This window comes from Triturus cristatus, chromosome 6 (assembly GCF_964204655.1).
Source record: "Triturus cristatus chromosome 6, aTriCri1.1, whole genome shotgun sequence".
Classification (NCBI taxonomy): domain Eukaryota; kingdom Metazoa; phylum Chordata; class Amphibia; order Caudata; family Salamandridae; genus Triturus; species Triturus cristatus.
The window spans coordinates 383958845-383986640 of record NC_140589.1 but is presented as its reverse complement, the minus strand read 5'-3'; the positions used below and the strand labels follow the sequence as shown (position 1 = coordinate 383986640).

Below are 27796 nucleotides of genomic sequence, written 5' to 3'. Positions count from 1 at the left end.
AATGAGTTGTGAACTATCATTCAGGCAATGCAAATCAGTAATCCTAGGTGTCCTTCTTTGTTTGTTCCATGAAACCACTGCATTTCTCTGCATCCATTCAGATGAACTGCATTCCAATTAAAAAGCAATGTTGTCTTCAATGTCATAAGAATGTTATCTTGTGCAAAGTAAATGAATGCTTACCATTAGTTGCCCGTTGCTTCACTGTCAGCATCTCATCTCCTGATAGCCTTGCTTTTTTCATTGCTGAAGTGGCCCTGGGACAGCCTGATAGACTGGTGACAGTAAGAAAGTTAACAGCCTATTAACAGTGTAAACACATAACATATTTCTATTGATTAATGTTACTATCTAACAGTGATAAAAGCATAAAATATGAGTTGGGGGAAGGGGGGCCCAGATGGCTTTTTTTAGACTAAGATTAGACCTTAATCTGGTGTCATATCCCCTGACATCATATAAGAAGCAATAAAAAGAAGAAAATAGTTTGAGGTCATATTATTCATATTTCCTTGATTCGGCAATGAGAAAACCTTAATTTTACAAGTAGCATTAATTCAAATGTGTCAGATTTGTTACCATAGCCATCTCACCCCTTTATTTCAGGTAAAGGATCCAATATCTATTTCTTTGGATACAATGAGAATTTCTAACTAGACCAACACGTTTTTCGCAATTGTATTTATTTTTCACATTACTTCTTTATTAAGTATGTAATTTATTGGTTAGTTAGTTAAAACTCACAATATAAAAAAAAAATCAATACATTTAAAAACCACATAAAATCCGTCCTTCTTTAAATTTGTACAGCAAGTTATAAATTATATCAGAGTATACAATCTTCTATGTTGAGCTTGCTGATAATACAATGTGAGTGGAAGCCCACACCGAGCTCTCAGTTCTGATGTCAAGTTGGAGATTTAAAGTCATTTCAGATTTAAAGTGTCTGTGCTTCATGATGTAAACATGGACTGCGTAGTCTGGCCAACCAATCGCATGGCCGGATTGAATGTGCCAATTGAAAGTGACCCAACGTTTGAGTTTACAAGACAATTACTATTTCTTGTTCACTGTTGCTTCGTGGCTTGCGCTTGAGTCTCTCTTCCACTGTATCATAGAACTTTGTAAGTTGGCAGTTTAACTGAGTTTCGGCATGGTTGAAGCATGGCTTTACTGCCTGTCTACAGGTCCTGGTGCTGCTCTGTTTGAATATTGGTCAGAGTAAAGTGCATCTTATGTCCTTTAGACTAGGGCAGATACAGATGACTCTCCTGGTCTCCTATTTCAAGGCGGCAGGTGCGGGAGGATTGGCAAAATGCCAAAACGTAACCTTAGGAATTTTTATTTTATCTTCCTTTTGACTTTTGACTGTCCAGCCATGTGCTCTTTTAGCCAGTGTTTCTTTATCTTGTGCTATAGATTCTTGTTACTTTTGTTACAATCCTTTTGAAATTCTGGTGAGCTATAGGGGCTGCCCAAGGGTTGGTTAGTCCCAATCTTGTTAGGGAATCGAGTAGATACACTCTGACAGGTGATTTTTCACGGCATGACAGTTCTCTCCAAAAGTGTGAGTTAGGAGTTTCTGGTTCAGAGCCTCTGATCTTATGACAACTTTTTATATAAACCCCCTCCGTTCCACTGATTGTTTCTGTAGACCAAATTCTAAGCATATTTGGGCGTGGTACACGTAGGTCGGTAGATGAAACATTGCACTGTAAGCGCTGCTGATAGAATTATCCAGAGCCATCGCATCTCTCTCTCGCATTAACTCACTCCCATATGTTAGCATTGGTTGAAGTTTTGCTTGAATGACCTGTAGGAAAGGGTCAAGGGTTAGGTCTGGCAGGACTTTTCTCAAAGACTTCATTGCTAAGGAGCTTGTGGTGCCCTTCCATCGCAGGTAATCTAGTTGAAGTTTGAATGAGCCTCTGCTGTCCAATAAGACTCCAAGGTATTTGTAGTTGATTACCCGGTCTAGGCGTTGCCCATCCAGATACCAGTTAATCTTTTTCATACTGTGATAATTCACTGTCATGATTTTTGTTTTCTTTAAATTGATATTTAGTGCATTACGTTGTGAAAAATTGTTAGTGGTATTCAGGAGGTGTTGCAGGCCAATTGGTGTACGACTTATTAACACCAGGTTGTCTGCATATAAAAGGTAGGACAGGGGTATTTTTAACAATCTTGGGGCATGTGATGTGCTCTTGTCCAGCTCCCCAGAAAGGTCAGCCATGAAGAGGTTAAAGAGCACCCTTGTTTTGTCCTTTGGAGGTGTTGATTCGCCTTGAGAGGTGCGTCCCAACTCCCAGCTTGATCTTGACCCTGGTGTGTAGCAATATCAACTGCTTTCGCAATCCCCCACATTTCCAATTTCTGACATAGTTTGGCACGGACTACTTGATCGAATGCTGCGCTATGATCTATGAAGCATAGGAATAGCGGATATTTTGCTGCTTTGGCTGCATCCATCATCAGAGCTACCACCATAATGTTAATAGTGGTTCCCAGTCCTCTACAGAAGCCAGTCTGGTTTATGAGGATGATGGATTTTGATTATGCCCAGGATGTTAGTTCTTCCAGGATCATTCCCGCATAGTACTTTGCTTCTATGTCGATTAGGGCGACAAGTCGGTAATTGTTGGGATTGGTCTTGTCATTCTGCTTATAGATTGGACAGATCGTCAATCCTTTCCATGATTCCGGGATTGTTTGTATTTTTTTGTTTGCTTTTTCAGGGCACCACTAGTTTAAACCAGCAGTGGTGACGTGATCGCATATTCTAATAATGACATCACATATTCCCTATGATCAAATGTATGTGTATCAAAGTTTCCTTTTGTTACAGTTTTTGTCGCAGCAGGTTTACCTGTATAGAGTGACTGTGTGCCTCTTTTGAGCTGGATGGAGTTTATCTTCAGTCTGCATAGTGAGGCATGCTTACATCCAGTGTCTTTTTCAGCTTTACTCGTGTATAAAGACCCTGGAAGTTTTCATACCTCACTATGTGGAGAGAAGATAAACTGAAGTGGCCTCTGTTAACCAGAGAGCTTTGGTTTCTGAGCAGTGGTACTGGCATCAGGAGATACACATTTATGAGTGTGAAAGGTACATGGGCTGCCACTTCAGCCTTAGAAATGGTTTAGCATGTGTTCATAGCATGCCATCTAGTCATTTAGACTGGACTTTAAGGCCAAACATTTAAAAAGAGTTTGATTTGTCAAAGCAATGAATTCATCCTCTTAAAAAGTAATGAAAGCGCTTAGTCTTCCATTAGTGTAATGGATTGCTATCATTTGTAGTTTTCAATCAAGAATGAGACACTAATACAGTTGACTTGAAATTTGAGATTGCTGCAATAAATTGCAAAGATTTAGCAAGAAACATTTATCGACAGAGGTTTGGATTCCATTCTGAAAATTGTGCTTAATGGAATGGCGTACATTACCTGACATACACACCATAGATTCAAAGTAACAAATGCACAATGTGGTGACTATCTATTTTAGTGAAGAGGAGATTTACAGTCAGCTTCCACTTGACCCCTTTCTGAAAGAAGTGTCTGTTCAAAGACTGATTCTCCTGATGCTATAGGAAGTCCCTGAGATAAATGTAAGTATGTCACTGATTCATAGTGAGAAGATCAGAATCAGAAATGCTTTCTTACCTGCGATGTGTAAGAAAACTGCCACTGACATGCCCAGAGCCATCACACCCTGGAGTAGGACACGACATGCCTTCCGTCTTCCCAGCCTTCCATGAGAACTGCGAGCCATTGAGGTACCCATCTTTTTGCCTCTTGGCAGCCAGTGGACATCCGGATGCACTGCGATGAGAGGCATACTTTCCTGTCACATGGCCCTGGCCATCACAACCCGGAACAGGACACCTGTGTATCAGATGAGTGATATAAAAATGTGTTGTGTTGTTGTTGAGTACTCAAGGAGATTACAACATAGTTAAAATAAACTTTTTTGAAACAAGTAAGAAAAATGATGTTCTCAAGACTGAAACACACAGAGATATGCATAGGAGATGCGTAGAAAGCAAAACAGATAGAGGCTAGTTAACATCTGTATTTGTAAAGCCACCATGCACCAGTGATTTTCGTGGGGGTGAATAACAGATGTTTACCCAACTCAGCTGTACTCATTTTATCACACGCATGGGTTGACTGGTCATACCAGGTTTCACACCAGTGACTAAGGGTTCGAACACGGATATCTACAGTGGATCCATTCGTTCACTGAGCTTTGAGCTCCAGCATTCAGACTAATGAAGTAAATTCTGTTTTGAGGGCCTATTTTGACATCCTATTTGAATCTTTTTTTTTTAGGTTGTCAGTATTAATCCATGCTGCAGAAAGAGGATCTGTAACACATGAATACAAGCACACAGAGAGAAACGAGTCAGTGATAAACATGTATGTTTCCTCATACAGCGCCTGTTAAAACGTTCGCTTGTCTCTATTCAGACTTAGCAATATGAGATACAGGCCATGAAATCGTATATGGAATGAAACAAACAGCTTGAAGCATGGATTGTGTCGCTAAAATGAGTTTCCAATCCTTCGATGTCTTCACACATTTGTAATTGACCAGTCAGTTTATGGATTGTGCATTTGTTAGATGTTATTACCCTCATGGCATCATTCCACACTGACATTGATGGTGGGGCTCTAGACTTCCAGTGTCTCATAACACATTACACCACCGCAGATATGGCTGAATCTAGCCAGCATTTCTTATGGTTGTCCCTTCCCTTTATGTTTTGCTTATCATTTAGTAGTGTAAGTTCTGATGAGGGAACTATAACCCGGTCACTAGTGCTTGACAACTGACTTCAAATTTAGTTCCAGTAATTCTGTAGTGCCGGGCAGGGCCAAGGGGATGTGCACCAGGTGTCCTGCCTGATTCACAGTTTGAGTTTGGCATTAAGTTTTCCTTGTGCAGTCTGCATGGCAACGAATTTATGTACAATTAAAAAAAAATTGTATTGGGCTTTGCATAGGCCTTTGTCACAAGTAGCCAATAGGTATGCCCCACCATCATTAGCATATGCAATCTGGATACAGGTCTGCCTTTCACTTCAAAGGTGATTAACTCTAGGTTTGGAGAACAGTTCCTTATTAAGCAAAATGTAGAGGCTAGAGAACAACTTTTTAAAGATGCTCCATTTGTCCAAATAAGAATATAGGCGGTTCTTCAATTGCAGATACCATAAAAATTTGCTGGACGACAGTTTGAATTCTTCGCACAGGTCTGGGAAGTATTTTAAAAAAACTGTTAGCGAGGAATGGATTGACAGTTGGTATCCTTTTTTCAGTCAAGGACACAAGCTGACCTATGAGGCATACACAGGGTTGTTCCAGAGGGGAGCCTGCATGTTTAGAGAGCTGTTCCAAGTAAGAGATCTGTGGGCCGCTATTCATGCCTGCCTCGACCCTAGCAGAAGGGGGTTGTCTATGCTTCCTGGTGGAACCAGTGCATATATACCACGTGCGGTCCCTCCATGCCACTCTGCAGGTGGTTCTCAACGATTACCTAATCAGAGGATTCCATGTCACAGGGAAAGTGGCATGCCGGCTGTTGGGCCATTTGGTATAGTTCGTCGTATCTGAGTTGAGTCTGTGGTGTGGGAATTTGCATTCAGCTGACAACATCATTTTATTATGGGGCCACCAACATCGTCACTCTTTGAATATGGCTCCATAATGATAACTGTAACTTGAAATGCTTTGCTAAGTCTCTGCTCATTCAGTCCATAAGGACTGTTAATGTACCTTTATTCATCACATGCAAGTTATTGTTGATAAGTTTCTCCAGGTATTTCGCCTTATTAAGCAACCATCGAATGGGCACGCGTTGAGTGAGCATGCTGTAATGGGGGATGTCATGAGCAAGGCTTCGCTTTAAGTCCAATTTATTTTACAATTGGAGAACAGCGAGAGGGTCATATGGGTGCCACGAGTGCAAGAATTTAGTGTTCTGGAGAGACTAAGATGAGGAGTGTGTCATCAACATAGAGCATTACCTTAAGGTTGCCAGCTGGAATATGAATGCTCTTTATGCTGTTTGAGTGGCGTATTGCAATTGCCAGGGGTTAAAAGACTAGTAGAAAAAGAAGGGGCAACATAGGGCATCTCTGTCTAGTGCCTCGTTTAACAGCAATGCTATTTCATAGGAAGCCATTAGAATTTATGGCGGCTGTTGGCGAACTGTATAACCACTTTGTCATTTGTATAAACTTTGGGACCTAAGCCCATTCTGCTCATTATGTGGAACAGGGAACCCAACTCAACTGGACCAGATGACTTTTCCTGGTTAAAGTCCTGTTGCCAAATCTAGGGCAGCATGGACACATTTGGTATCAGTTTAAACGTATATTTGGGCGTGGTACACGTAGGTCGGTAGATGAAACATTGCACTGTAAGCGCTGCTGATAGAATTATCCAGAGCCATCGCATCTCTCTCTCGCATTAACTCACTCCCATATGTTAGCATTGGTTGAAGTTTTGCTTGAATGACCTGTAGGAAAGGGTCAAGGGTTAGGTCTGGCAGGACTTTTCTCAAAGACTTCATTGCTAAGGAGCTTGTGGTGCCCTTCCATCGCAGGTAATCTAGTTGAAGTTTGAATGAGCCTCTGCTGTCCAATAAGACTCCAAGGTATTTGTAGTTGATTACCCGGTCTAGGCGTTGCCCATCCAGATACCAGTTAATCTTTTTCATACTGTGATAATTCACTGTCATGATTTTTGTTTTCTTTAAATTGATATTTAGTGCATTACGTTGTGAAAAATTGTTAGTGGTATTCAGGAGGTGTTGCAGGCCAATTGGTGTACGACTTATTAACACCAGGTTGTCTGCATATAAAAGGTAGGACAGGGTTATTTTTAACAATCTTGGGGCATGTGATGTGCTCTTGTCCAGCTCCCCAGAAAGGTCAGCCATGAAGAGGTTAAAGAGCACCCTTGTTTTGTCCTTTGGAGGTGTTGATTCGCCTTGAGAGGTGCGTCCCAACTCCCAGCTTGATCTTGACCCTGGTGTGTAGCAATATCAACTGGTTTAGGAGAGCTTTCGCAATCCCCCACATTTCCAATTTCTGACATAGTTTGGCACGGACTACTTGATCGAATGCTGCGCTATGATCTATGAAGCATAGGAATAGCGGATATTTTGCTGCTTTGGCTGCATCCATGTATTTGTAAAGCCACCATGCACCAGTGATTTTCGTGGGGGTGAATAACAGATGTTTACCCAACTCAGCTGTACTCATTTTATCACACGCATGGGTTGACTGGTCATACCAGGTTTCACACCAGTGAATAAGGGTTCGAACACGGATATCTACAGTGGATCCATTCGTTCACTGAGCTTTGAGCTCCAGCATTCAGACTAATGAAGTAAATTCTGTTTTGAGGGCCTATTTTGACATCCTATTTGAATCTTTTTTTTTTAGGTTGTCAGTATTAATCCATGCTGCAGAAAGAGGATCTGTAACACATGAATACAAGCACACAGAGAGAAACGAGTCAGTGATAAACATGTATGTTTCCTCATACAGCGCCTGTTAAAACGTTCGCTTGTCTCTATTCAGACTTAGCAACATGAGATACAGGCCATGAAATCGTATATGGAATGAAACAAACAGCTTGAAGCATGGATTGTGTCGCTAAAATGAGTTTCCAATCCTTCGATGTCTTCACACATTTGTAATTGACCAGTCAGTTTATGGATTGTGCATTTGTTAGATGTTATTACCCTCATGGCATCATTCCACACTGACATTGATGGTGGGGCTCTAGACTTCCAGTGTCTCATAACACATTACACCACCGCAGATATGGCTGAATCTAGCCAGCATTTCTTATGGTTGTCCCTTCCCTTTGTGTTTTGCTTATCATTTAGTAGTGTAAGTTCTGATGAGGGAACTATAACCCGGTCACTAGTGCTTGACAACTGACTCCAAATTTAGTTCCAGTAATTCTGTAGTGCCGGGCAGGGCCAAGGGGATGTGCACCAGGTGTCCTGCCTGATTCACAGTTTGAGTTTGGCATTAAGTTTTCCTTGTGCAGTCTGCATGGCAACGAATTTATGTACAATTAAAAAAAAATTGTATTGGGCTTTGCATAGGCCTTTGTCACAAGTAGCCAATAGGTATGCCCCACCACATTAGCATATGCAATCTGGATACAGGTCTGCCTTTCACTTCAAAGGTGATTAACTCTAGGTTTGGAGAACAGTTCCTTATTAAGAAAAATGTAGAGGCTAGAGAACAACTTTTTAAAGATGCTCCATTTGTCCAAATAAGAATATAGGCGGTTCTTCAATTGCAGATACCATAAAAATTTGCTGGACGACAGTTTGAATTCTTCGCACAGGTCTGGGAAGTATTTTTAAAAAACTGTTAGCGAGGAATGGATTGACAGTTGGTATCCTTTTTTCAGTCAAGGACACAAGCTGACCTATGAGGCATACACAGGGTTGTTCCAGAGGGGAGCCTGCATGTTTAGAGAGCTGTTCCAAGTAAGAGATCTGTGGGCCGCTATTCATGCCTGCCTCGACCCTAGCAGAAGGGGGTTGTCTATGCTTCCTGGTGGAACCAGTGCATATATACCACATGCGGTCCCTCCATGCCACTCTGCAGGTGGTTCTCAACGATTACCTAATCAGAGGATTCCATGTCACAGGGAAAGTGGCATGCCGGCTGTTGGGCCATTTGGTATAGTTCGTCGTATCTGAGTTGAGTCTGTGGTGTGGGAATTTGCATTCAGCTGACAACATCATTTTATTATGGGGCCACCAACATCGTCACTCTTTGAATATGGCTCCATAATGATAACTGTAACTTGAAATGCTTTGCTAAGTCTCTGCTCATTCAGTCCATAAGGACTGTTAATGTACCTTTCTTCATCACATGCAAGTTATTGTTGATAAGTTTCTCCAGGTATTTCGCCTTATTAAGCAACCATCGAATGGGCACGCGTTGAGTGAGCATGCTGTAATGGGGGATGTCATGAGCAAGGCTTCGCTTTAAGTCCAATTTATTTTACAATTGGAGAACAGCGAGAGGGTCATATGGGTGCCACGAGTGCAAGAATTTAGTGTTCTGGAGAGACTAAGATGAGGAGTGTGTCATCAACATAGAGCATTACCTTAAGGTTGCCAGCTGGAATATGAATGCTCTTTATGCTGTTTGAGTGGCGTATTGCAATTGCCAGGGGTTAAAAGACTAGTCGAAAAAGAAGGGGCAACATAGGGCATCTCTGTCTAGTGCCTCGTTTAACAGCAATGCTATTTCATAGGAAGCCATTAGAATTTATGGCGGCTGTTGGCGAGCTGTATAACCACTTTGTCATTTGTATAAACTTTGGGACCTAAGCCCATTCTGCTCATTATGTGGAACAGGGAACCCAACTCAACTGGACCAGATGACTTTTCCTGGTTAAAGTCCTGTTGCCAAATCTAGGGCAGCATGGACACATTTGGTATCAGTTTAAACGGCCAGTCTGTGTTTATTTGCAGACGGCCCCTATCACTGAAGGGAGCACTGAAGGCCTCCATGAGGGTGGCTGCAGTCACAGAATTCTCCCACTCTTCTGGGGCCTCATACTTCTCATAGGGGTCAGTTGTGGAAAACCAGCCCTCCCCTGCTGTCAGTGTTGTTGCAGATGCGCTTCTGGCCTACATTTAAAGGGCGTGATTCTATCTGCCCGTGCCCAAGGGACACTCTTCTGAAGTGCACACATTGTGTGCTGCCTCTGGAGTGATGCACAAATCAAGTGTCCATGCAGGCATTTTTGCCTGGGGCTTGAAATTGCAATGTGACACAGCTACTCGGGCAAGGTTTTCCCTCACTGGCACGGGTGTTTGCTCTATGCAAATTAGCAAACAGCCCCCACTCAGTGCATGTGCTTAAGTACGATGTACATTACAGAAGAGACCGTACAATTGTATGTGGCATATTCTGTAATGTAAACCTACATTTGAATAACCAGTCTGTTCGGAGGGCAATTTTCGGAAATTAATACTTTGGTGATTGGGACCCTCCCTGGGACATTGTGTATGTGTATCTGCAAGACCAGATGCTTATATGGTGTGTTGCTTCAAGTTATATTTTCTTCACATGGTAATATAATAAAGTATTTTCTGCAAGAACATAAGCATAGTTTGAACAGGACATATAACTTTGGTGACTAGATTTATTCAAAGAGCCTCGGCCCATTCACCTACGAAAGCATGTCCAAGGGTGCAGCACACACCAAAGCAAGCATGGTTGGGGTATTGTTTTGTGAAGCACCTGACAGTATTAGAATATTTGAGGAATTTCTATTCCAGACCATTACAGTAATGAATTGTAGGACTTGAAAGACACACAAACACAGACACCCCCCAAAAACATTCAAAGCCACACACACAGGCACCCTTTCCACACACACACACACACACATACTCTTAACCCGCCAATTCCTCCTTCAGGCATGAAAGGGCTTGAGAGGGCTTGATAACTGTGTTTTAGGGCAGGTGTTAAAACGTGTTGAAACTTTTCCAGAACTGATTTTAGTTCTCAGTCAAGCCCTGGGAACAAGTCAACATACACATAGCACTACTACACAGTAAGGAATTATCACATGTAGAGTGTTCTCTTTGTGTTATGAGAGGATTTCTCGTTTGAGCTCAATGGATATAGCAGCACTGTATAGTCATACGAACCAAAGTTACTTTCTTTTTACACATATTATCAGAAATTGAAACTACAATTAGATTGGGCCTGTATAAAATTCAAAGAGTGCTACCATTTCAAACGCACTGCAAAAGCCTTCTAACATCATGTATGTATTTACATTTCCAAATACGTATTCATTTTCTTGATAACCATTGAAAAAATTATACTATATGCAATACGTTTTTACTCTTTCATTGTATGTGTAACTTTTTATCTGCTACGTGGCTTGTGATATGATTCCCTTGGATTCACCATTTTCTGATCTCTGCAAAGCATCTTACGGCTGTCTAAAACCAAGTACACCACTATTGGACCTATTTTGTGATCGCCTCTCCCTGTTATCTTTTTCTGCAATGCATTTATATCGCACATGCACTTTAATGAGGCTATTGAATTTGGACATGTGTCATTGCAGATTGTCACTATGGTATATTAAGATGATGCACGTGCACTTTTCTAAGATGGATGGATTCCTTTTTATTACTTTTATTATTTAATGAAATGTATTGTACTGTACACATACTTTTATGATCTTAATGACCGAAATAAAGTTTTCTGAAACAAAGACAGACCCTGGATATGTGCTCTAGCCTCACGCCACATTTGGTGTAATTCTGAATAGCAATTTTTGCTATGTACAAGGTTTCCATTTATAACGTTTCCCTTGACCAATCTGCACAATAAATGTCAGGATCAAACTTGTAAACTTGCGAGCATTTATGCTTTTTTGTAACTTTTTTCTAAATTCATCAAATACATCAAATCCGATCATTTGCAATCACGTCTCGGCAAGTTGACCATGGAAAACATGTAGCAATTGTTTAGAAAAACTGATAGGGCTTGATAGTTTTGTATAGAAAATATGTCAGCTTATCATTATTATTGTCTACACCTTTTCTTTCCTTGCATAGTCAAACAGGACTTAAAGTCGAGTCTTTAGAGTGGTCTTAAATAACAGCAGACTGGCGAGAGATAAAGGGGGAGGAGTAATTTTGGGCAGTCCAGCACAGGTAAGAGTAATTTAGGATTGTGATATTTTTGACAATGGTCTCAAGATTCGAGTAATTTTCTTTTGGTAGAATAATATTCTGCAGGTGCAAGGTTGGCGTATAGGTATGTATGGTTTCAGGGGCAAATGAGAATGAAACTTGATTCACTGCTAAATACTTGTGTTTTGCAATATCAATTACATATAGATATTGAAGTCGAAAGAGTATCCTCCAAAAATCGAGGAACAGGGATCTCCTGGTTGATAGAATTTAACGAAGACGCTCTGTGTTAATTTTTAACATTGTGACAGTGTGAATATAGACATATTCCATCCTACAAGTTAGCGAAAGTGTGGTTATCCTAATGATTCAGTCTTGACTAACTTTGATCTTCTCTGGAGGGATGATGAAAAAGATTCAAGAACAGTGAAGAACATGAACAAAGATGTGATGTAACAACAGTTTCAGCAGATTGTGTAGAAGTTTCACATAGAGTAGGATTAGCAGAGAATTTTGTGCCTTCAAATGGCAGTCTAGGTTGGTTGGTTGCACAGTTCATTTAGATGCTATAATTTTCTGTTGAAAAGTTCTTTATCAAGATTTTGTGGCATTTTGTTTGTGATATTCGTTCAAGTGAATCCAATATTTGCACCTGTATCTAGTTCTTTTTTGTTTTTCTCTAATCTTGTTTCTGTTCAACTCATGGATCTAGTAATGTTTATTATGGCAGATTACTTTACGTTTTTTGCTATTTTAGGGGGTCATAACATCAGTGATTTTACAGAGATATGTGATAACATAAATGTCAAGTATTTGTGTAGTATCTGCAAATATTTTCTACAAACACATTACGATAGAGTCCTGCTAGATGTTCTTAAGTAGTCATTTGTAGATTTTGATTGTGTTTTGCTGTCCAGTGGAAGATGGCTCGTGGTCTAAATCTAAAAAAACGACTGTATTATGTGTTGATGATGAAAAGTATTGCATGAGATTGAATATACAGAAAGTGTCATTGCACTAGTGGTGTGATCCAGGGTTTACTGAGGTCACCACATAATTATAGTGATTATAGCAATGAAAGTAGGGTCACGGTCCAGTTTAATTAATTAAATAATCAATTTAATTCGTAGAGTCAGGGATTTCGAACATGGAATAGTTACTCTGATTGACAGAAGTGCCAACATAGAGTGAAGTTTAAAATGGAGCATTTAAAAATGTCATCAATATAAAAGCAAGCTACAATCCTTAGTGAAACATGTTAAATGTAATATCTGTCTGGAAAGTGGGTGTGAAGCATAGAGACATTAGTTTTCTTTTGGTACAATATAGTAACTACTTCATGGGGCAAGCCATTTAAATCAAAGGTTGTGCATATATACAATTCCTTATAATATGAGGACACAGCCACAAGAGACAAGAGAATTTGTGTTACATCACCCTCATGAGCTGGACGTCAGAGGGATGGAAGCTGGTAGAGCAAACAGCCAAAACAGCAAAAGTACAGTAAATGATAATCAGTCAAGACAAGAGACTGGCCAAATACTTAAATGCGGACATCACGCTGTGCCTGCCTGTTTTCAGTCACTTTCATTTAAAATTGGCACGTTTTCTAACAAAAGTGTGAGTTCTGCTTCTGCACTTCAGCTTCTAATGCCTGTGCCATAGACGAGTGACATACCTAATAGGTTCTTGGTCTTCTTTATCTTCTTTGCTTTGTGCTATCCTGATTCCACTCTTTTTTGCTCGTGGACAACCTGAAAGACTGCCAAAATAATACACATTTAATAGACACAGTTTACAGAGAGAGTGGTTACAAAAACCAGTCAGTTACTTATTCAGTACCCATTTTGTAAAACAACCCACCCTGTTTTACACCACTCTTTCTCAAACAGCTTTACGCTGTTATTCCACTGCTGCTTACTTTGCATCCCAGTGAAAGTGGGTTGTGGTAGTTATGCTCAATGTAGTTAATTTGATTATATAATCTCGATCAATCTAAGTGAAGAACACAGAGGCAAGCTTCAAACAAGGTTGAAAAATTGCCGATTAAAATCTTCAGAACATTAATGTTTTAAAGTGCTTGGAAGAGAAAGTTTGCATAATTTATTTTTCAGGGTCCTGAGGGACAGTGGCATTCCCAGACATTTAGTTAAGGGGAGCTTAACTAGGTTCCTTGTTTTTAAATGACAAATGTAAGAATATGGAATTCATTGTGTTGTCTCAGGATGCGTGTCCAAGCAGACAAAAAGAAAAACTCCTAACACAGCTTAACATTTTGGGGCATATTTACAAGCCCCTTGCGCTACTTTTGCGTCACTTTTCCCATGTTAAAAGTGACGCAAAAGTGGCTCAAGGGGCTTGTAAATCTGCACCTTTGTATTTGCTGAAAACCTATTTTCCAATAATGTGTTAATGTGTAAATTTGACAGTCATCAAAGTTGTATTTAAATATATGGAATGCCACTGCTCCATATTGACTGAACTCCCCTGATACGGGCAAATAAATAGCTACAATATATTTAATAGCTTTGTTATTCATCTTAAATTCTTTGATATACCTGCAATATTTTTAACATCCTACAGAACTGGGTGGTGAGCTTTGAGGTACGTTGTGCATCACATTTTCACGGAGCCAAAAAGTGTATTAGTGAAGGTGGCTAGGAGACTTCTCATGTGCTCTTAAGATATTGTTCACCCACCACTTTTCCTGTGTAGGTCAATATATACTAGTGTGAAGGACCAATACGTTTGTCCCATGTGGTGTAATGTGATTTCTTTAACAGTGGCCATATTGTTACAAGAAATAGAGGAATTCAGATTCTGGTGTGGAACCTTGATATCACCTTTACTATGAAAATATTGAATACATATTCAATGTTCAAATGTATTCTATGAAAATCCCAATATGTTGTAATTTGTTCGGACCATCCCTTCTTGTGTGGAGGAAGCCCTATGATATTAGCTAATGTTGGATTTCCTTCTGAATTTAACAATATAAGAAACAATCAGTTTGAAGGAAGGCTTAATAAGTTACCAAAGAAGCTGACATGTTGCCAGCTGACACAGACCAAATTTTGAAAGATAATTGTGCATGTGAACTCAATGTATACATGCAAATGGACTCATTTCCAAGTGCCTGGAAAGCATGAAAGGTGAATTTGCAACTGCAAACCAATCTGTCCATGCAAAATGTTACCACATAATAGTGTCATATTATGTATGGGTAAATACTATTCCATGGTCTTGAAGTGGACATTCCAGTGTGGAGATGACCTAAAAAGTTTGGGGACACCGGTGATATTCACAAATGTTTTGCTATCCCTTTCCCACACTGGAAATGATCTGTGATTTACTCCTGGAAAGGGCAGTATTAGATCCATTCCCTGGGAAATGGGCATCCAACACCCCCAGAAGAAGAGGGGGTACAAAGGAAGAAATTCCTTCATGACGACAAAAAATCACCCTGAGAAAAAAGTACAATTGCACAAATGCAAAGCATACTAATTTGCACATTTGTATAGCATGTAAAACGTGCATACCGAAAGCCCTTCCTGTAAACACAAATGGAAATCCTCATAGGCTTTCTGTATCAGTTTTCTGGGAATGCCCTTGCTAAACATGGAAATCTGTGCCCATGTGACAGTGTAAATTTATGAATTTTAATTTCATAAATTAAAATATCTCTTTAAACTTAGACATATCTAAGCGGTTTATATCATGGGGCTCACACAAGGCAGCACTTTTCCAAATAAAAAAGATCTATGGTTAGTTTGTTTTAAATGTGCTGGAAATCCAGACATTAGCAGGTGTAAACATGAATAAAAGGTACATTTTTCAAAAAATATATATTGCATAAACTGGGGGATTAAGGGAAGAATAATGTATTTGACTAATCCAAGTGGCTGCTTTCTGAATGTCTTAATCTGTCTAATTAACCACCCTCCTTGCATTCAGATTTGTCTAAGTATAGCGTGATATTTCAAATTATGTTCATTGTTTTGAGAAAATAAGAAAGCAAATGATTCTAACTAAATGCAAACAATTTAAATCAATACAAAACACAAGATGGCATTCCATGTTAGAATTTGATTTCTACTTAATTTCAAACTAGTTTAAGGTGTTCTCTCATTTGTGTTAATGTAGACAAAGTATATAGGGGGCCAGATGTACTACATTTCTTACCAGTCACAAACCCTCCGAATCGGTAAATCAGAGAGTCAGTAACCAGTAAAAACATAGGGGCATATTATCAACGACAAGCGATAATTATCGCTGGCTGTGCTTAGCGATAAATTTCTTATCGCAGGCTATCTCTGGAATGTATCGCCCTGGTAGCACGTTATTAACAACGCATTTCTCCAGGGTGATAAAAATTCCAGAGATAGTGAGGTTATCGCCGTTTTGCAGGGAACATCGCTGGTTTTCCAGCGAAGTTCCCTGCAAAACGGCGATAACCTTGCTGATACGACCCGGTGGTCATTTCGGCATAATCTACCCCCTATGTCAAACATAGGTAAGTCAGGATTTTAGCAGACGTTAGGTTTGGCAAAAACTGACGTTTTCGCCAAAATCTAACGTCTGCTAAAATCCTGTGGGCTGCCTTGTAAATATCGCGATGTGAACATCAGCGATATTTGCAAGGTAGTTCATCCGGGGTACGCCCAGTGACGCCCACTTTGCATCTCATTAGAGATGCAAAGGGAGGCGCTGGGAAAAAGCGTGCTAACATGCGATTATGCATGTTTGCACCCGCTTGTAAATAGGGCGATAGTTTTATCTCCGCTTTTTTGGCTTTTTAAGCCAAAAAAGCGGAGATAAAGCCCTTGTAAATATGCCCCATAGTTTATCTGAATGTTAATCAGTCCTTAGGCACCACAGGTGAAATTGTGTCTCTTGTTTTAAGTGAAGGTGACTGTACATGCCATTATTAATGTAACAAATTTACAAAATTAACTGCTTGGACTAAATTGAGATTATTTGTTAATTTAGTTATCTACGATGCACATGTTTTAAGGACACAGCTGACACCCATGGGCACCTGAACTAAGTATAGGCTTTAAGATTTACTCTTGCTCAATGCAGGAAAAGGTGACTGTACATTTTTTTTAAAGTAGATCCATGAGAGGTGGAGCTAGGATGTTAACATGTCCGCACATCTAATATGTCCTTACGTAGGGGTAGAAATTGTACATATTCCACAGGAGGTATATAGGGCGTATGAGTGAAATATCAACCACCTACAAGGAATATCCCGATTGCCTAAAAATCTGTTGCTGACTTCAAAAACTGCAGACACAACTTTAGTGGTATCCATTCACCTCCATGTCAAGAGGAAGTGGTCATAAAATAGTGTGTTTCTGATTTTTTTTTTAAATCTCTGCCAACCTTTTTACGATGTAACCAAGGTGAGGTATCTTACAGTACAATTAGTTTCAAAAAGTAAATATCTTGGACAATGCAACAAAAGATCACTTTCTTAACTGCCACAACCATTCTAAAACATAAATTGCTATGGTTAAATACACTATTTCCAAGAAAAATAATAAGGTTTTAAGGCTTATATAAGTAGAAATTCCTTTAGGCAGAAAGACTAGCAAGCATATTATTTCTCATCAAGGTCCGCTTTGCAAAAATGAACAAAGTTTAGTTTCTAATTGGCTTATATCATGGGGCACACACATGGCAGCACAGTTCCCAATAAAAAACATTTATGGCTAGTTAGTTTGAAATCTGCTGGAAATCCAGACATTAGCAGATGTAAACATGAAGAAAAAGTAAATTTTCCCAAAAAGATATTGCCTCAACTAGGGGATTATGAGCATCATAATGTATTCAACTAATGCAAGTGGCTGTTTTCTGAATTTCTTATTCTGTCTAATTTACCACTATCCTTGCATTCAGATTTGTCTAAGTATAAAGTGATATTTTAAATTATGATCAGTGTTTTGAGAAAGTGAAAAAGCAAATGATTCTAACTAAAAATATAAAGCGGACAACTGAAGGAGAATGGGAGAAGCTAGGTAAGCAAGCTGACAATGAAGGGCAGGTATGGGGGCTGGTGAAGCAACCAGACAATGGAGGGTGTGCACGAAGTTCTTGGGCAGAAGCCTTACAATGTAGGGTGGGTGGGGATGGGAGACCAAGCTGACAATGGAGGCTAGGCAGGAGGTGCTGGGAAAACAGTCTGACAACAGCTGATAGGAGTGAGTGGCTGGGGAAACAAGCTGACAACAAAGGATGGGTAGGAGGGGCTGGAGAAGCAAAATGACAGTTGAGGGGGAGTGGGAGGGGCGAGAAGCAAGCTGGCAAGGGAGGGCAGGCTGGAGGGACTAGGGCAGCAAGCTGTCAACAGAAGGTGGGGGAATGGATGGGGAGCAAGCTGACAATGGAGCATGGGTAGGAAACAATGGAGGGTGGGCAGCAAGGGCTAGGCCAGCAAGCTGTCAATGTAGGATAGACGGAAGGGGCTGGGAGAGTGAGCTGGCAATAGGGGCATGTGAAAGGGTCCAGCAAACTGAAAACGGAGGGTCAGAGGGGATGGAAGAGCAACTCACAACAGAGGATGTGTTGGAGGGGCTGTGGAAGCAATCTGATCATAGAGGACAGACGAGTGGGTCTGGGGAAGAAAGATGACAATGGAGAAGCAAACTAACAACAGAGTGTGGGCCAGAGATGATGGAGCAGCAAGCTGACAATTGTGGGTGAGCAGGAGGGGCTGGCGGAGCGAACTGACAGTGAAGGGTGGACAAATGTGGGGCAGCATAAAGAGAATAGAGGGTGGGCAGGGAGGAAGAGAGAAGCAATGTCCAATGAAGGGTCGGCGGTTGGAGATAAGGAAACACATGGACAAAGGAAGGTGGGCATAAGGGACTGGCGAAGCAAGTGGAGAACAGAGATCGTGTGGGTGTCTGGGCTGGTGGAGCAAAATTATAAGGGAGTGGCGAGGAAGAAAGAACAGCAAGGGAATGTGGGTAGAGAGGATCAAGAAGGAAAATTGGGTATGGTGAAAATGAGGAACACAGAGGGCAGAGAAGTACAAAAGGGAGACAGTTGATTAACACATGCGCTCTTGGAGAGTGCCTAAATAAAAAGAAAAAACTAGCACCTTGTAAATGAGCAGTGAAAGAACATAAGTAATGCATCCTCGAACAAGGGACTGGACACACAAAAAGAGGAAGGAAAACTCACAGAAGCTGATAAAGGTGCAGCAAGCAAATGAGAATGGCAATGGTGCCACTCAATCGTAAGTAATGGGCAGGCTTCACAATATCTCGCAACAGACAGCACACGCGCAGTCTTAGTCAAGATCGAAAGAGTCTTTCTAATTTGGGGTGAAATCTCGTAGACATCTCCATGTTATGATGCAATGTTACATTTAGTAAAATAGAAGTATATATCCACCACTGCACTTCATTTTGAATAATGATACATTTGCTACAGGAATAACATCTCCTGATCTAAATACAGTATTCTTAAGAATAGGGTTTGCTTACATATGTTTTCTCATAACACAGGTAAACTAAATACCAATAAGCATTTACGACAAACTTTCACTATCAGGACTATTCAACTCCATCACAAGACTGCTATGAATTTTAGCATCTTGCTAGCTTGTTTCAATGATCCCTTCTCCAAACAAATCCACTTTGCTTAATCTTTCCCCTCTATCCTGAAAACAGCATTTGGAAACCGAATATACCCCCAATTGGACAACCAATGTGATCTCTTAGGACAGTATACTGCCATCTTAAGAGGAAAGTATAAGGTTTTTGGTAAGAGGTGGTAATTTTAATTTAAAGCCATATGGGAGGCAAGGAGATAAAGTAAAAGCTGACACTAAAGATGGGGCAATAAGAAGAGTAGAGGGCAGGACAACAAAAACATGGCTGCAAAGGGAATTGCAGTAAATTAAGCTCAAGATAGGATGTAAATTCCATTTGGAACAGAAAACCCTCATGTTCTAATGAATAGAACATATAGAGTTGGTATGGATGTTAGCAAATATTTATATATTTCACATTTTTATAATGCAGAACTCAGCCAGAAAGTTATGAGCCCACCGTACATCAGAATAACATAGGGGTGCAAAGCAACCCCTTGCAAGTACGTAGCAAGAATACATGATCAATACTTTATCAAATGACAACGTGTACGAAATCAACAACAGTCTATGGAGAAAACAAGGCATAAAAGCCATCAGAGATTAATATATTATGGGATGGCTCTCAGACAACAAAGAGGGTTATTAAGAATGAAACTGTGATGGGAGAGGCAAAGCGGCAAGAAAAGAACCACAGATTTTAGGTTCATGGAAAGAGACAGAAAGAAAATGGTACAGAAGGATGGGGCAACATGAGAAATAAAAAAAGGAAGTGGCAAGAGATAATATTGACCAAAGAAAACACATGGTGGAAGAGGCCTAACAAAGTGTGTAGACAAGTTGAAATTAGAAAAGAGAACTAAGGAAATGTAGAGGGCAGAAACTAAGTGCAGCTGGTGGTGGTGTAGAAGTAGATGAAAGTGGGAGGATAGTTCAAATGGAAATGGGCTCACTGGGAGGAGATACAGACTAAAGGTGAGAAGATCAGTGGTTGACATTGGGATTATAATTAAGAGTAAGAGGTTTTAAAAGATGAAGAGGAGGAAGGCCGTTCTGGAGGAGATGGTGAATGGCAGATAAGGATAGGTAAACTAACGGTGCAGGGGGAAGTTAAAAGGTGAGGAAGACAACATTTCAGGAGAGGTACAATGAGGCAATGCTCAAGCAGAGATGAAGACAGCATCAGAAGGTAAAAGACTGGGAACAACTACAGTGTAGAGGACAATAGGAAGCTGAAGCGAAAGTTACTGAGGAGAAGCCCAAAGGTGATAGGGTTGAGAATAGTGGTATTCCAGTGGTGACTAGTCTAGATAGAGATTATGCCAACTGGGTGAGTGACAAAGGGACTCAAGATGAAGTTGAGGAGGAGAGGTGCAAGATAGCCAAAGTGTGGTAAAGAGGTTATCTGGGGTGCATGTTAGTGACCAGACCAAGAAGAGTCTAAGCGGTGGGTAATTTTGAATATTTTGCAGAATTTGAGCAAGTCTTTTAGGCATCTTAGGCCAACTAGTACCAACTTCTAAATGGAGAAAAGTCCTTTGGATAAAAATGTGTCCCGTATGTTTAGAGTTTTGTGTGAGATTTGTCTTGAGGTTAGACAGAATTTTCTTTTATTTGTTTAGAACTGCTTGTAATCAAGGGGTAAAAACATATTGCAAGGAAGTATTGAGAAATGTACAAGGATTAAGAAAACGGTTTGTGTAGACAGTCAGTGAGAAAGAGTAGGACAAAGAATCAAATACTTAGGGGGCAGGGTGGTTCAGGACAAAATAGATTACATTTTAGGATTTGAAATTAAAAAAAAATCCATCTGTTACTTTCAACAAAGTAAATGACGCATATGCCTCAGGACAGTAGTGTTTTCCTTGCCACTGTAATTAAGGAAGTAGATCATGTATAATGATACCAGAGGTGAGTGCAGTAGAGAATTTCTGATCCTGCCTATGGGTAGAATGCAATGCCAGGAATCTTGGGAATCACTGGTTCCTTTTCAGAAGCAGCATATTGTTTGACTCTGAGCTCATCTTATTTAGTTGATAATGTGCCACAGTTTATTTTGACTCCATTTCCATGTTTTGCAGCTTGAAATAGCCACCATTTTTTATTTCATGTATTTTTTGTACATTGGCTTACCATTCACCATGCCCTGGGATTCGGTGTTTTAAATATTGCTACACATTTGGGATGTTCATTATTTATTTTTTAATTTGTGCAACTGTTCTACTTGCCCCAACCTACATTGGTGAATACATTAGATTGCTTACATTTGGTAAGGTACAGAAGCTGGATCTTGACACTCTCTCACTAGTGTTTAGAAATTAAACAAATACAACTTACCCTACAAAAAGAAGCTTTTGAATGGCTGAGTAGCAGGACATTTGGATTTGGAGTGACTGGCAACCACTGAGTACTGTGCCTATTGCCAATCATCAGGACCTCTCATTTTTGTCAAAGTAACACATAAGGATGACTTTCCAAAATAGCAATTACACAATTGTGTTTTTTAAGGTACATTGTGAACATTTAATTCTTCCTCTCCATATTGGCTTCCTCACTAATGATATTGGGCGGACATCATTTTATACAATGTGACTTTTGGAATAGGTTTGACAGGTAATTGCAGAAAGGCTTTGGGTGTGTCATAGGGTGGCAAGTGTGGCAGCAGGTGGGTTGTCATTGTGTTTATGTCTGTCTTTAATTTTGTCCTTTAAGACAATATTGATGGCTATGCCTGACAGTCGGGGGTTAGCAACAGGTTTCTGCTGTATCAAGGTGTGGAGAATTGGAGACCTTCAGGAACTTTGTTTGATTAAGAAATTACATCATAAGCAGACTGAACAAGGTGATGAATGCTTCAGGACCCCGAACAATGAGTAGGGGTTAACTCAGTGCAGCACTAACACCGAGCTGAGGCTTTACCAGAGTTGCATTCTCATCACACTATTGGATGGATCAAAATGCTGATGGGTGATCAAAAGTTACATCAACAAACTAACAGCCTTTCACACAAGCAACCTGAGAAACATTTAGTGTATATTCTAATGCGAACGGTCTCTAACCATGAATTGCTCACCAGAAGCAAGCAAGAGATCATTATGAGAAGAAGGTGGATATGGATAGGACACACCATCAGAAGAGAACAAAACTCAATCACAAGATCAGCTTTATGATGGACTCCGTATAGCAAACGGCCAAAGAAAACCTGGAGGCAAACTGTGGAAACAGAAATGAAGGTTTTGAACCACAGCTGGGGCACTGTACAGAATCTTGCTCAAGATATGCAAAAGTGAAAGAGATTTGTAGCAGTCTACATGCCATAATGGGCACTAGATAGACAGCTCCTATTTTATTAAGGCTGCAGAAAAAGGTTTGGAGTCTGGATTTGATGTCTGCACTGGTGTAAGATAAAATTGGTAGGAATGTTAGGATTTGCTGTTCCAGCTCTGTTGCTGGCTTTTGTTGACCATAGTGGTTTTAAGATGTGTGAGGTGAAAAGTGATAGCAGTGTTGGTACTCTTGACAGCACGAGAGAGGTGATAGATGCTGTTATTCTTGTTTGTGCATATGAGATATTCCCTTTGATGCAGGAGGCAGCCTCACAAGCTGTTTAAATCACATTGTCAAACCTGCCTGTGATCTCTCATTATGCTTGTGACCTCCAACGTCTAGATGAACTAACATTAGGAATACCGATGTCCTATTTGCGATTCTCTACAACTTGCAATTAGAAAATCGGTATTCCTAATGTACGGAACTCTTTAGTTTCATTAGCAAATCCTAGTGGGTTGCAAACAGACTTACCTCATGAATATTAAGGAGGTAGGATGCAATTTGCGACCCAATAGGATTCGCAGCCATCACAGATATGGTGGCCTGCTGTGGTCAGCAGATCACCATATCTGTGATTGCTTTTTTAATAAAGCAATCTTTTTGTTAAATGCAGCCCGTTTTCCTTAAAGGAAAACGGGATGCATTTAAACAGAAAAAATGAAACTTTGCAGTTTTATTTATGAAGAGTAGGCAGAAGTCCATTGGGACCCCTGCCTGCTCCTAAAAAATATTTTTATTTACATTCTCAAAGCGGAAGGGGTCGCTTGGGGACCTCTTCCGGTTTGCTAATGGGTTACCACCTGCTTGAAGTAGGTGGTAAAAGGAGAATATTTTGCAACCGCATTTTGGTCACAAAACATTCTTACATGCCACTGCCATTTGGTATTAGGAAGGGACACCCTAAACACGCTCCTTCCTAATACTGAATCAGTATATATTCGCAATTCCAAACCACAATTCGTTAACATGTTACTGAAACACAATTTGGGTCTGAGACAAACCAAAATGCATTTTTCCAGTTGCACATGGTCCGATTTGCAGAAACCGGAAAAATGGTTGAGACATCTAGCCCCAAATCCTTAAGACACTACCCATAACATTTAGTCAATGTTTTCAAGCTTCGCTAAGTTGGACAACACAAAATAATTGACTTCTTTGGGGAACAAAAATTCGTGATTAATTTCTTGCATTCATTGGGTACATGATTTATGAGAACAACAGAGTAGATAATCTATTTAATGTTTTCCTGCGGAATATGTATACTGAATGTGCATAAATGATGTAAATTATTGATCCAATAAAAGTAAATGAGGAGGCACTTCCAATGCTGTTTCCTATTGTGTTCCCTTTTATTTAACTGATCTGAGATCCTAGAATTCAAAACAGCTCAAAAGGCAGTCATTACCTTGAGCATATCCAAAGTAACCTTTTTATGACGCAACTGCTAATAGCGCCACCAGTTGAATATACTTGACAACAGGTGGTTGGTGTGTTTTGTGCAGCACAGTTGTTAGAGTTTCATTGACACCTACTGTGCGTTTGAATACAATTTATTCGGCGTTGTACAGAAAATTATTCACCCAGGTTACAGAAAGGGAGTGCTGTCAATGAGTAGTAATGAAATAAATAAGACATTCTCTCAAACTAGCATATGTTTTGAAATATTTACCATTTACAGCTGATGTAACAAGCACAAAGGCAAATAAAGGACAGCCCAAGATATAATGGAATTTACCTGTGTTTGACAGCAATGCATGCAACCTGCTTAACAAGCAGACAAACCACAGCCCTCCCAGCTAGATACACCCTGGTGAGTGTCTTAGATAGGTGTGGGATAGCAAAAAACACCGAAGAAAAGCCCTTGGAGTCTTTCCCAGTTGGGCTCAACAAACAGCATCAGTCTCCCGAGTGTGTCTTTTAGGATCATGTAATAATGAATCCCACGATACAAATGAGCATCGCTTTGTGACACACTGGATCAGACAAGTCTGGTTCACACATAATTAATGAACCACAACATTACTACTACCTCCTGCTCTTACAAAGAGTTGAATTTTCCTGGCTTCTACTTTTGCATGATAATCATTCCAATTGAAATGGTAACATGGCAACATGGCTCAGGGCTCAGTGGATACATGCTTTCTGCTGACATCTGTGTGTAATTATCTGGTAATTCGTTTTTATTCTGAAAGGACTGATAAAACAATTCACCCTCCTTATTTAGATACTTTGAATATTGTTCAGTGGATAATAGTAACACCTGTTATTTACAGCACTTAGACATGGCAAAACTGCAATATTAAGCGCTATATATACAAGTTATTTTCAATAGCAGTGTTGGTTTATACATACCATAGACTTCTCTGGCAGGAAATAAAATAGTTTAAAAAACCCACACGGAGGTTCACACCTATGTTGAAGTTGGTGGATCATGTTTGCTTAGCATGCACTATATGCATAAATGATCCTTCGTGAATGGGAAACATGTGTTAACGTCAAGCATGTCAATTCATAGAAAGGAAAATGTATTTCCTTATTTACCTTCTATGTGAAGCATAATTTCCAGTAATATGTCCAGAGCCGTCACAACCAGGGGTGGGACACCTACAATTAAAAATATGGATGAGGTAAGGTGCTAGGAAAAAGATTAATTGCTGTTCCAAGCATTATTTGGCGTTGATTCAATTGGATATTTGTGTATGTGATAACATACATGCAGTAGTAGTACACTGTGTAACATCCTGTATAGTTGGGTGCTCCCACCGAACTGCCGGAGAGTATCACATTGTGGTGATTCTGCTGTACAGCTATATTCAGCTGAAGAAACGACAGCTTATAAAGCTTATCAAGGCAGGGCCAATTGAGGTTTTGTCATCATATCCCCGAAAAGGTTATGGCCCAAGAAATGAAAAATGTGACAACATATCATTGAAAATCACCTGTGCTACTTGTATTTCTGTACAAAATGTGTAAATCAGCAGCATGTCTTCATTCAATACACACAGATTCAAATGAAATTTAGTCATGTCGGCAAGAATATTCTGTTGTGCGCAGTGCTTAATTTGAGCCGGTGGTTTCCAGTGCTCAGCACCGGCACTTAATCATCAACCCCAGTGCTTTTCATGAGCACCAGTTAAGGGCAAATTCATTTACGGTAGGTATGGGGAGATTAAGTGATTTGCCCAGAATCACAGGATGTTAAGCGACTCCGAGACTCAAACCTAGTTCCCCAGCTTCGAAGTGAAGTCGGCAGCTCTGACCATTACGCCACATCCTCTCCCCACTTTCATGGTTAGTAGTTGGTTCTCTTTTAGGCCGCACTAACCTGAGAAATGGGCTGGTGTAAGGTGCATCCTGACAAGCACTTATTTATTTTACAAATTAACCACTGACGGACGTGCATCCATCACTCCACAACTGAGCTACTATTTTAGTTTCAATTTCAGCCTATTCGCTCACATTTGACTGTCATTTGTACCTTTCTGTCTTGTTTGTTACTGGAAAGTTCATCACGCATACCCACACATTTACTCTTGCACATGAACACATATTCAAAGACACATGCACACTCACCTGAGAACACTCACATGCCTGCACACTTACACACACAATCACACAGACACATAAATAATGTATAATGCCAATGTTGGACTGGCAATCCAGACAGTCTGACATTGCCAGGTGGGCCAGCATGAAAGGGTAACTGTGTGGGATGTGTTTTTAGGTCACGTCATGTCCCACAGGGCCAAATAAAAAGGCCCGCTCACTGGCCGTTTCATGCCGGCCTCTCTGGCAGTGCTAGACTACCTGAACTTACAGTCCAAAACTGCATAACACACGCACACTCACCTACAGACACACACTCATGAGCATGTGCACATATATTAAAGCACACTTACACTCACATCAATTAACACGTGAAGATGGAAAATAACAAACATGCGAACTCACAGACAGACCAGCTACTTTCACTTGTTAAATCTTAGCTCACTCTTACATATTTTTTAACAGTATAAACACAATTGCATCTCACTATGAGTGTGGGACCACTGCTCCTGGTCACATACTCAGGGGCATATTTATGAGCCCGTTTGCAGCGCTCCTGCATCATGCAATGTGGTGTAATACCGATGCAACATAAAAATGAGATTCATGAAGCCACACAAGGCCACCTTGCATGGCTCTGAGTGGCTTCATAAATCTTGAGTAATGTAACGCAGTTCAAATTGCTGCATTGCATTACTCTGCGTAAGACCAGGGAGGCATTTCCATGGGTGTTGCTTGGGTGTTCCCACGCAACATTAATGGAGTTTGATGCATTCCTAGATTTATCAGGTGTGTTCGACCTGGTAATGGTCCAAAAACCTACACCTGCCCAGGTGATGCATATCTTTTTTGGTTGGTGCTAGGCAGCCAAAAGGGTGCCAGGGCAGAGGGAAGGCAGGAATGCACTGTATTGACTTAAATAAGGCTCATTCCTGCCCTTATGCTGTCATGCAGAGCAGCGCAGCATGGTGACTTGTTGTGCTGCACTGCGTGTCTAGGCCATGGATATGACCCTCAGTCTCTGGCATCTTTGTAATCGGTCCTGAACCCTGACACTAAAATTGTTATTCACCTGCCTCACCTAAGTCGTACTAAACTTTTAACTTTCTGGTCCACCTTCCCTGGTTCTGTTTTGATAACCCATTATTTCCACAACAATTTCTTTTACAGCTTTAGCTACCAATTTTAGTCCTCCGAAATGTTTAACGGTAAATACTGATGCTCTCCTTGTATTGGACAGACTCTCTTAGCAATTATTTCGTTGTGTATGTTTCCATTACCGTCACACCAGATATTTGCCTTCTTCCACATTAACACATTTATTATCGTCACATGTCCATGCATCTCCTAAAGAAATAGCATGTGTTTAACACCAGTTTAGTATGATCTCACACTCATCTCTGTGTTTCAAAATGTTGCGACTCAAAAGGCCCTCTATGTAGGAACCCTGGGACATTATGTACAAAACCATTTTGCGATTGTAAACCTTGTGATTTGCAAATTCAAAGGTTTTGCAACAGCAAATTAGTTTATTACAATATTCTAAACCTCTTTTGCGTTCCGGAAACCCCTTTCAGAATCTCAAAAAGGTATTTTGTGACTTATT

General features: G+C 40.3%; 1 protein-coding gene across 10 annotated transcripts in view; it reads right to left on the bottom strand.

The window, feature by feature from the left end:
• Positions 1 to 27796, bottom strand: part of MYT1L (myelin transcription factor 1 like) — a 1127044-nt gene that overhangs the window by 22214 nt on the left and 1077034 nt on the right. For 9 of the 10 annotated variants that reach the window (XM_085610775.1, XM_085610782.1, XM_085610783.1 and 6 more), the window contains 4 exons: positions 25186 to 25248; positions 13393 to 13476; positions 3668 to 3889; positions 184 to 275 (listed from right to left, as the gene is read on the bottom strand). In XM_085610775.1, the coding sequence (XP_085466901.1) occupies positions 184 to 275; positions 3668 to 3889; positions 13393 to 13476; positions 25186 to 25248 (461 nt within the window). The remainder of the gene's footprint in view (positions 1 to 183; positions 276 to 3667; positions 3890 to 13392; positions 13477 to 25185; positions 25249 to 27796) is intronic. The other variant, XM_085610780.1, reaches the window with a different exon arrangement.